The following is an 11,267-nucleotide window of genomic DNA, read 5'->3' as shown; positions in this document are numbered from 1 at the left end:
TCAAATTCGTGACTACATAGTTTTATTTTAGCATGGGTTTCCTCCGTAAAAGAGACCTGCATGTAACTTCACAGCATGCGGTTAAAATCCTTAAATTCACGGACGTGTTTTGGCTTTATTTTTTTGGCAAAAAACGTCGCTCTTAACAGCCACCAGTCTTTGAGAAGACGTGAAATATCCACTGGAATTTTGTTTCTTTCTATTACACCTGCCAGGGAACCCGTGTTATGTGGCTAAGCTGCTTTAACACTCTCTGGTATGGCATTGTAGGCTACTACACGTGACATGCTGACACACATGACACTTTTCTGTGCTCAATAAAATAAAATATATATAAGGTAATAAGGTAATAATTAAAGTTGATAAAAAAGAAGCCTACGCATGGCCACTGAAATGTATTGGATAGTCATAATAGCAGTATAGGCCTAAAGGTGAAAAAAGAAATCACATTTATATGATTAGAATTTTGCCAATTAAATATGATTATGATAGATAGATACAGTAGATAGATAGATAGATAGATAGATAGGCCTACATTTCTCTGACATTATAAAAGCAAACATTTCTCTGACATTATAGACATTCCCATCACGGTATCACCCTAGAATTTTATTTAATACCATAAACTCAATTATGTCAGGGCTGAAACAGGAAAGTACCTATGATTCAGAATGGGGTTTTCTCATGTCTTTTTGTCTCTCCCTCCCTCCCTCCTTCCAGTCATTAGCCCCTCCTTGGGAGAGACCATCCTCTTATCGTTCGTTCACAAAATTAATTAAAAGGAGGGGCTAAGATTGGAGGGAGGAGGGAAGGAAGGGAGGGAGGATAGACAAAAAGACAGACGAGAAAACCCATAGACAGAGAAAACCACATAAAAGATTAAAAATTAGAAAACCCCAATGAGGAAAGGGAATTGGCCACGCCTACATTTTTGTGGTTTAAAAAAAACACAACACGTCCTCACTTCCGCTCTGACTTGCAAGTTAGAGCTTTGGTTAGAGTGTTACTTGGAAACGAAATTCATTTCTGTCGACCAGAAGTGATGAGGTGAGTGTTAAACTTCACCATTGACCAGTTTTACTGGTTTAACCTGTTTTTTTGTCATATCAGTCTCCTGTAACGTGATAAGTTAAGCTAATTCTTCTCCGTCTCCAGGTAATGTAAATGAACTGACAAACTGTAAATAATAATAAAATACTGTTTATTTGATTAAAAAAAAAGTTAGAATGTGTGGTAGTCCTAGGTCTTTTAGACCTACTACAGTATTTTCAGAAAATAGTTCTAGTTGAAAGAAGCAGTTGCTGTAAAACCCATAAAACCTGACAAAGCACAGGAAGTCAACCCTGCCCGCAGCTTCCGCATAGTACAGTCAGAGCCCTTCTCTGGTACAGCGAAGAGGCCATTTTAATGCAAGTTGTGACTAATACGCGGATCTCTGTCCTACTGGTAAGGTTTGTTGCGTTATTGTGTGTCTTTTTCTAGTAAAGTGCGGTCTGTGTATGGATTGAACTCAGGGCAAAGGTACTAACGTTTAGTTCTGCCACAGGGAGGCGGTTGACGTTAGCTGGGCAATGTTAGCTAAGCTAAGACAGCGCTGATATTGACCTTGTAATGGCGCCTGTAATTTAACTAGCTTCTATGGCTTTCTGCTAACGTAACGTTATAGTGTAATACTTTAGACGGGAAGGGGCAAATAGCTAATTAACTTAAATTGAGGCACATTCGCCCAAACCTAACATGTCAAGTGGCTAGGTTGGACGTCCGCCAGTTGGTAAAAATTCCAGTAACATTAGACAGTTGGCCTACAGGCTTCAAATCGCATGGGGGCGTTAACTTATAGAAGAATGGGTCTTTCTATAATTTGGGGTACATTTCCCGTCTCCACAGATTTAGTTATGATCAAAAAAAGAAATCTTTATGGAATCAATTTTGAGCAATTATGCTAATAAATAAAACACTATGGAAGCATATGAGTAGCTTTATTCAAATGAGAATGCAATCTGCAATATGCAATTCAAAATGACATTACATTATGCAATTGCCAATTCATTATGTAATTTAATATTGCAATTTGCAATAATTTCCAACAAATTGTATTTTAATTTGCAAAGTGACAATGCAATCCTAAAATCAATTTGAATAATTTTGGTTAAAAAATAGAATAAACATGGATTGAATTGCATTCCATTTTGCCATGGTACTTCAGTCTCAAAATTCAAATGGCAATTCCTTTTGCTTTTCAATTTTCAATATTCAGTTTAATCATTTAACTGTCAATTCGTTTTGCAATTTAATATTTAAAGTGCAATGTAGGATTGCATTTTTAAAACATATTTGGCAAAACTGTCAATGCCAGCTTGAAAAGATTTTGGATTATTTTGGGCAAAACGTTTTGCCATCGTTTTGAGGCATTTTATTCAAATGGAAAAGAAATAGCGCCCCCCGTGATTGCATTGCACTTTGGTCACGCTCTTTGTGTTGCAAAATTCAAATGGCCATTCAATATGCCAAACGCATTGCAATCTGTCAAGTCTCTCGTCAAGGCGGGAACTAGGCTACGTCACTTCCGTGTTTACGTCTTACCCAGTTAGTGCTTGCAATGGAGAAGTTTGCAGCTGCACTAAGGTCTCTGGCTGATTATGTAGAACACCACCGTGTCAACGAGTCTGACTCAACGGACAGATTACTGAAAATGGACGACAGAGTGGGCTATCTAGCCCTACTTGTCCGATTTGATGTCAACCTGGTCCGTTCAAAGATTTCTGAGGCCTTACAGCTAATGGGCGCTAGACGGTGGGGAGACCTTCTGTGGATAGCTGCTACCACTGGAGGGAATAGAGGGTTACCTCTCCTATTAGGGAGATCGCGGAGCTCTTTGGAGTTCACAGGACAAGTAGGGCTAGATCGCCCACTCTGTCGTCCATTGTCGTTAGTTAGGCTAAAACTCACAGCCTTTCCTTGCCCTGCTCTCTCTCTCTCTCTCTCTCACACACACACACACACATACACACACAACAGAGACTCCCCTCCGTGGTCTGGCTAGCCTCATAAGCAAACCGGGGGGTGCGGTCGCTCCGGGCCCACGTTTGGCCAAATCTATCTCGCTGAATTGTTGTATACGATGCTTATTTGTAGGCTACTAATTGCTGGGGGGAGGGATGCTACTAAAGTTGCCGCTGGTTGGCAAAGTTATCAGCAGCAACATAAGAGCCTTAATAATGTAAGAACACAGCTGGGTCTCGCGGACACTAGGCCTACTCGCGGTCACGGTTAACATTATTCATCAACTGTGACATGATATGTTTGCGGCGCCAACACCCCCCACCCCCCCCAAAAAAAAATGTGCCCCCTTGAAAATCGCAAATGCCCCCTCTGTCACTGTACTCTACAGCCGGGTCTGTCGGCCAGAGACTGCAAACTCCTCCATTGCAAACGCTAACTGGGTAAGAACAGAGAATGTCTAATAAGACATTAGCCCGTAGACGGGCTCTGGTAAGAAGACGTTAACACGGAGGTGACGTAGCCTAGTTCCCGCCTTGACGAGTGACTTGACAGATTGCAATGCGTTTGGCAGATTGAATGGCCATTTGAATTTTGCAACACAAAGAGCGTGACCAAAGTGCAATGCAATCACGGGGGGCGCTATTTCTTTTCCATTTGAATAAAATGCCTCAAAACGATGGCAAAACGTTTTGCCCAAAATAATCCAAAATCTTTTCAAGCTGGCATTGACAGTTTTGCCAAATATGTTTTTAAAATGCAATCCTACATTGCACTTTAAATATTAAATTGCAAAACGAATTGACAGTTAAATGATGAAACTGAATATTGAAAATTGAAATGCAAAATTAATTGCCATTTGAATTTTGAGACTGAAGTACCATGGCAAAATGGAATGCAATTCAATCCATGTTTATTCAATTTTTTAACCAAAATTATTGGAATTGATTTTAGGATTTCATTGTCACTTTGCAGATTAAAATACAATTTGTTGGATATTATTGCAAATTGCAATATTAAATTGCATAATGAATTGTCAATTGCATAATGTAATGTCTTTTTGAATTGCATATTGCAGATTGCATTCTCATTTGAAAAAAGCTACTCATATGCTTCCATAAAACACCCTCTCACCAATAACAATGCTTTATATTTATTTTAGACCCAATTTATCCACAAAATATTAAATAAATGACTTCTACACACCATATTATTGACTGTCTCCGACTACAGTCATGTAGGGTGCGTCTAGATTTCTAGGCTAACAGTCATGCATTTAACTTGACTAAACATGATGTTATCAAGTCAACAATCTTATCTAATAATTTTTTGGAGATTAATTTACTTTAAACATCATTTATATACAATGTCTATTTTCTTTATTGTGCAATGTTAAAAAAAAAAAAGATAATTTTTGCCCGTCTCAAAGTTCTTCTTGTCAACTCTGTTAACTGTAAAACTGCTTAAAAAAGCAACTGCTTCTTCTCTCATTGTTCAAAATGTTGAGGATACACCAACAATAGATTAATTATTCGTCAACTCTGTTATTGCGTTGTTTGAGTGAAACTCTCACTCAATTTTTATAAAACAATAATATGATCAAAAGCCATGAAATTCTGGTTTTTATACATATCATGCAGTAACTAGTGTGAGGTTAGGATGTGGAGCTAAGCCACAAAATGATGGGAAATTTCAACTCCGTTATCATCAACTCTGTTAATTCTGTGTTAATTCTGCATAGATTAATGATAGCAGAGTTGACAATGATGTGCTGTCAACTCCAGTGTTTCCCATACATTGACTTATTTGTGGCGGCCCACCACAATATCAACATTGACCACCACACAATGATTTTCCAGGTTGTACTAAATTGTGCTTAAATCTGGTTAGCATCATAACCACGCCGCGCTAATTTGCTAAAAACTGTTGAATTCAAGTTAATTCTGCAAACCTACCACCACAAATAGAATTTAATTATGTGGGAAACACTGAACTCTGTTTTCAATAGCATTTAATGAGTCAACTCTGGTAATTTAAGATTTTGCTCTTAAAATTGTGATTATTTTTTTTTTTTGTTTCAAATGTATATCAGAAGATGTTACAACTAATATTTTAGCACATGATTTCTTTTTTATATATATATATATATATATATATATATATATATATATATATATATATGTGTGTAAAAGCTACCTTTTTTTTTGAAAATATGCACCTCTTGGAAACACCGCCATCATGTCATCCGGAGAAATGTACAGCTCCCATTGACTTTTATTGAACACATGTAAACAAAACGTCAATAATGTGCTCAAACTAACGCCGCTGACTTATGCCAGCAACCATTTGACTTTGATAATTAACTACATTTTCGTACAACATAAAATACAGCAACAATAACAGAATTTGGATCAAGCAATGAGGAGAAATCTTATGCAAAGTGTCAGCCCCTAAGACTGTACCCATTGCCTACATTTATGGCCACAGCAAACTGATAATATCGGTTATCGTATCGGCCCTAAAATTCCATTTCAGGGCATCTCTAGTTATGCACAAATGTGCACTAAAATGTTTTTTTTTTCTTCCAAATAATGGCTGCTGAAAATGTCAAAATACAGAGAGAAAAAATCTGTCAGTGATATATGTCAATCTCAGTTGCCATTGCTATCCCTTAAGCGGATGATTTGTGTGAATTGTACTATATGCTTTTGATCACATTGTTCACTAACATTGTGTTATCCACAGGTTGGACTGGCTTTGACATCGGAAAACCTCACTTCTTCAACGTCGCTTAAACATATTAACTTATATTATTTAATTTCATAATTGGACATTTTTTTCCAAAATGGACCCTTAAACCCCAAAATAAGGGATGCCCATCATGGAGAGAGGCTTGAATTAACACCTCACCACATTCACCAATGATTGTAATCATATCTATATTTTCGGTTTGGCATTTCAGATATTGGGCTTAAACAACATAATGTTTCTAAAAGGGAACATACACAGGAGGGAAGCATTTTACTTTCCACATGACCCTGACTGATGTCCCAACCACACTGATAGGATCGTTTTCATTTTTAAGTTTTGCCATAGTCAGTTTGCCTTTTTGTTGGAATGTGTGAATTCGCTCAAGGCATGTGAGCTTGGGAGTGTAGTTCCTGCTTTAAGCTTATGTCTTCTGACTGTCATGGGGTTCAGTAGAGCTGTAGGGCCTGTCCTCAGTAGGTCCTGAGCATGGAGTGATTCGTTGAAATGAAAGGGCAAGAGGTCGTTCTTCCTGGACCTCAGTTGTTAAGTGATATGAGCAGTGTGTTGAAGTTTCTACTCCTAAATGAGATCTTAGGGTTACCTTGTGTCGCCAAACTTTTTGGATGGCATGAGAGTAGGAAGACTGCATGGAAAGATGTGTGTGTGTGTGTGTGTGATACCATCTGTTTAGCTGTTTATCTTTTATCATCTCAGCTAATTAATTCAAGCCTCTCTCCTTGAATGGGCATCCCTATTTTTATGTCCTTAAATGGAAATTTTACAAAACAGTCCCTTTTTAATGGGGTTATGTCGTAACAGTGCCCCCACAGACTTGCAGTACGACAACTCCTCAGAGTTGTTCCGCATATCGACATTCGCCAAATTTCCCTCAACGGCAGCTGTAACGGAAAGAAGCCTTGCTCGTGCTGGCTTCTATTACACTGGTGTTGGGGACAGGGTCCAGTGCTTCCGCTGCAAAGTGACCGCAGACAACTGGCAGCCAGGTGATTGCCCTGCCGAACGGCACAAACAGCTGTCTCCGAGCTGCTCGTTCATTCAGACCTTGCCCTCCACTGCCAACCTGCTGTCGTCCTCCCACTCCGCTTTCTCCCCACTCCGCAATGCTACCCAGATGCCCGCGCCAGTGGCGGTGGCAGGGGCTGCGGCGGCAACGTCCTCTGGCCAATCAGAGGAGCAGGTGGGCTACCTCAACATGGGCTTCAGTAACCTGGCCCCTTCTAGCCCCCTGACGTCGCGCGGTGTGGAGGACATGTCCCACCAGCGGCCGCAGACCTGCCACAACCCCAGCATGCGCCGGGAGCAGGACCGCCTGGAGTCCTTCCAGAGCTGGACCGTGACCACCATCACACCGGCTGAATTAGCCAAGGCTGGTTTCTACTACCTTGGTCAGGGTGACCGCGTGGCCTGTTTCACCTGTGGAGGTCAGCTGAGCAACTGGGAGCCTGGTGACCGGGCAGTGTCCGAACACCAGAGGCATTATCCCAACTGCCGTTTTGTCAGAGGGGACAGAACGGAAAACGTGTCCCTTGCCGAAAGCAGCGTCTTGACCAACGTGTCCAACTCTGCCATGCAACAGTGTGATGAGAGGCTTCTCACGTTTGTGAACTGGCCCTCCAGGATACCTGTTCGCCCAGACCAACTTGCCAAGGCCGGATTTTATTATGTTGGTAAGAATATGTCTTTGAACCAATTGCAGCTAAGCCTTAATTGTCAGACGTCATACTGGGTATTACTATTGTTCATTGTTTGTTTTCCACCCCGGCACAGGCCGCAATGATGATGTGAAGTGCTTTTGCTGTGATGGAGGATTAAGATGCTGGGAATCTGGTGACGACCCATGGGTAGAACATGCTAAGTGGTTCCCAAGGTAAGTTCATTATAACTTTTATTTTTGTTACACCATACACCTTTTATCACTTCTGTGACTGTTTAGCTATTAACCCTCATGTCTTTCTAATGGGTTTCATGTGGATGTATTTTGCCTCTTCTACAGGTGTGAATATCTTTTGCAAGAGAAGGGACAAGAATTTGTCCACCAAATTCAAGCCAGATTCCCAAGACTCTTCGAGCAGGTAAGTGTGAAACTCCAGTCACAAGACCTTAATGTTGGCAATAAGAGCAAAACTAACTGTGCCTCTGCTCCACAGCTGTTGACAAATGGTGACAGTCACTCTCGTGAGATTGTTGATCCACCAGGTAAGTGTATAGATGTAGACTGCCAAATATCAATCAGGTCCAAAATATTTTTTATTATGTTTGAGACAAACCGAATTTCCCCATTAATCGTGCCTTCACTCTTGAATAGTTGTGCATCTCGGCCCTGGAGAGGAACGTTCAGAAGATGCTGTAATGATGAACACACCCGTGGTGAAGTCTGCCCTAGAAATGGGGTTTGAACGCAACTTGGTCAAGCAGACTGTGCAAAGCAAGATCCTCACCAGTGGGGAAAACTACAAGACTGTGCAGGAGCTGGTGTCTGATCTCCTCAGTGCAGAAGATGAAAAGAGGGAAGAAGAGAAGGAGCTTTTTGCCGAGGAGATGGCATCAGGTATATATTGACTCTTGGCATCAGGTATATATTGAATTAGTAAAATAGTCCTTATAGCCAAGTCTTGCCACTTGGCAGCCATCTCCACTCAAAAAATAGGCTAAAGAAGACACTTTTGGGTGTCAGGGTGAACAGAAAACAGGTGCCTGAAACACTTTGTTTTTCCAATACAAGCATCAGAAGGCACAGGAACTCATAGCATCATAACATAGCATTTCAGACAGGGAATGAATAGTGCTGAAGAGTACATTGAAACATGAAAATCTATTGTAGTTCAAATAAGAACTTTGAACATGTGCATAATAGGTCCTCTTTAATGCTTGTTTAGAAAGAAAAAAGAAAACTTCCATATAAACCAGACCAAGCTTCTAATTGAGACCTGCCTTTGTTTGTCCAAACCTGTAATCATACCAGGCCAGTTAACCCTTAAAGGTGTGGGTTCTTGAACATTCTAACATAAGATTCTGTTCAGCAACAATTCAAGGTTCTAAAATTCTATGTTGAATTCAGTGAACCCAGAGCCATATAGATAGATCTATCTTTAAGGCTCTGAGTGAACCCAGATATTCTTTAGAACGTTCATTTTCCAACATTTCCGTCACACTGGTGTGAGGGACTTGGCTTTTAGGCGGGGATCAAATCAGGCAGCTGCAATCGCAACGCAACACTCAGACCATAATAAGTTTTATCTCGTTTCTAAGCCAACACAAACGGTTTGTCAATTGAATACACTCGCGTTCAAGGCTCAGCTTGTTCAACGCTAGCATTACGCCAGCGTTGCCACCGTTCTGCTGCCGAACCATAGAGAACAATAGGAAACCTGCCGCTTGCCGCTGGCTAATGTGATCCCCGCCTTAATCTGGGTTTTACAGTATACGTTTACTCGATCTGTGTACAGTGTACACATGGTTTCAAATGTTCCTGGTTCCTGTTAATTCCTGTCAGCTCACTGAGTAAACACAAACCTTGTGACACAATTGCCTGGTAACACCTGACTCAGGTTTTAGGTTCTCACATGTTCCATTTTGTGCAGTAGAAAGGCATCTATATTGTCAGTAAATAAAAAGGAAATGTTACAGGAAACCCTAGCTAGACCATATGTCTTATCCTGATAAATCATTGTCATCAGCAGACAAGCACTATGTTTAGAACATTTACTAATTCACTACGTAGTGAATGAGTGGTTGTTCTGAAAACAGTGATGATCTAAATGTTATTGTGGGTGCAGGGGAGGGAATTGCTGTGGAACTTCCATTGTGCATTTGAATGTAATTTGCCTCCACCCACAAAAGTATCACAAGAGAGGTAAAGTCCAAACATTACTTAACGTGACCTTTCTTTTTTAGATGGCTTTACCTTTCTGAAAAAGCACCACACAGCCCTGACGCAGAGATTAAAGAGTGTGCAAAGTTTAATGGACCATTTACTGGAAGAAAAAGTGATTTCCCAGGAGGAGTATGACACCATTCGCAACTGCACGTCAGTCAAGCGGCAAACAGCCCAACTCATCGACTTGGTTCTGTCAAAGGGGAACGCTGCAGCTGAAGTCTTCAGAAATTGGATCAAAAAGAATGATGTTTACCTCTTGAGAGAATTAATGGGTATTAACCATTTACCTTCTTGATTACAAATATATAAAGTCCTGGGGGGGGGAAACGTACAAGATCATGCTGGTTCATGCAAGATCACCTGGTTAAGAACACCTCACACATGGAGATGAAACTTGGTGATGCAACAAGGGAGTGTCTTTGTCTCCCAGTTAAACTGCCAAAGATTAAGTAGTATAGACTCTTTCAATCAGTTCCTAGAGGGTTTCCGGTTGAAATGTTCAAAACCAACACAGATACTTTGAAATGAAAAAAAAAGAATCGGACTTTAGCACAATGCTCTACAAAATGACTACAGCATTTTTTTTTTGTCCCCAAGTTACCATTAGCTTTCTGTGCCACCGGAAATTCCTTAGGAACGCACATGTTTGTTTATGCAGTTGAAGGGGTCTATATTAAACTACTAAACTCCAGCTACTTACAGAAGACTGACCTAAATTGTTTAATTGTTGTTCTCGCTACACTTTCAGCCCAGTCAAATGAAGCTGCATCACCGAGTCAAGATCTTTCAGGTATACAAATATGTGAAGGGTTGCTTTTCCTTTCAGATTTTTAACAAAAAACAAACAAACAAACAAACAAACAAAAAAAGGGAATCAGTTTTAGCAGCCTGAATGGAGTCTGCTGTCCTTGTTATCATTAAGCCGGTGGTTTCCATCTTGTTCTCTCCTCCCTCTTGTATTCTCCAGATTTACCAATGGAAGAGCAGCTGAGGCGACTTCAGGAGGAGCGCACGTGTAAAGTGTGCATGGATAAGGAGGTTAACATCGTCTTCATTCCCTGTGGACACTTGGTGGTGTGCAAGGAGTGTGCCCCCTCATTGCGCAAGTGTCCCATCTGCAGAGGCGTTGTGAAAGGCACTGTCCGAACCTTCCTCTCCTAAATACGCAGCAGATGTGTTTGGAAAACCTTTCATAGAATATTATTAAAACATTGTGGTATGTATATTCACCCAACAGCAAGCTTGCACTTTGGAGAGGTACAGATGACTATCAGTTCATGTGATTGTCACTTGATTTGTCTTCTCATCATTTAATAAAATATTAATTGGCAAAGTGTTCCAGTTGTGTTTTCAAACGAGTGTGGCTCTTTTATAGGCATATTTTAGCCCAGTAGCGCAACCATTGAGGCAGTGTAAAGCTATTTCTTTTATTATTATATTATTGGTAGTATGGAGCTTTTATACTCACAGCTGTCCAATATATTAAGTCATTACTCTCTTATTAACAGTCTTATCAACAACAGTAGTCAAGTTTGTGACTATAATGTTTAAAATAGCTTTCCATTTTCCAGCAGACTCTTAGGCTAGGTACCTGTCTATTATACTTTTGCTATTGCTG

The 11,267-nt window shown here is 40.4% G+C and overlaps 1 protein-coding gene across 3 annotated transcripts; it reads left to right on the top strand.

The window, feature by feature from the left end:
• The first annotated feature begins 935 nt into the window (after positions 1-935).
• On the top strand, positions 936-10,982 carry birc2 (baculoviral IAP repeat containing 2). Of its 3 annotated transcripts, none has more exons than XM_076274550.1 (9): positions 937-1,047; positions 5,746-7,439; positions 7,540-7,639; positions 7,766-7,844; positions 7,920-7,968; positions 8,078-8,320; positions 9,667-9,921; positions 10,398-10,439; positions 10,617-10,982. In XM_076274550.1, the coding sequence occupies exons 2-9, from the start codon at positions 6,521-6,523 to the stop codon at positions 10,808-10,810; spliced, it is 1,881 nt and encodes a 626-aa protein (XP_076130665.1). In that variant the 5' UTR covers positions 937-1,047; positions 5,746-6,520; the 3' UTR covers positions 10,811-10,982. The 3 variants fall into 3 exon arrangements, with proteins under 3 accessions (XP_076130667.1, XP_076130665.1, XP_076130666.1); XM_076274551.1 differs by lacking the exon at positions 937-1,047 and adding an exon at positions 1,243-1,446; XM_076274552.1 differs by lacking the exon at positions 10,398-10,439 and having other exon boundaries at positions 936-1,047.
• Positions 10,983-11,267: the final 285 nt, after the last annotated feature.

The sequence above is a fragment of the Alosa pseudoharengus genome, unplaced genomic scaffold (genome assembly GCF_046254945.1).
Source record: "Alosa pseudoharengus isolate Yale_2024_CS ecotype anadromous, Long Island Sound unplaced genomic scaffold, YU_APseudo_1.1 YU_APseudo_1.1_scf_8, whole genome shotgun sequence".
In the NCBI taxonomy this organism is placed as follows: domain Eukaryota; kingdom Metazoa; phylum Chordata; class Actinopteri; order Clupeiformes; family Clupeidae; genus Alosa; species Alosa pseudoharengus.
This window is presented reverse-complemented; position numbering and strand designations above follow the sequence as displayed.

Coding starts and splice junctions, on each gene's coding strand:
- birc2 (XM_076274550.1), top strand. CDS start 6,521: ATGGAAATTTTACAAAACAGTCCCTTTTTAATGGGGTTATGTCGTAAC. Junction 7,845..7,919: donor TCCCAAGACTCTTCGAGCAG/GTAAGTGTGAAA, acceptor TCTGCTCCACAG/CTGTTGACAAATGGTGACAG. Junction 7,969..8,077: donor TGAGATTGTTGATCCACCAG/GTAAGTGTATAG, acceptor ACTCTTGAATAG/TTGTGCATCTCGGCCCTGGA.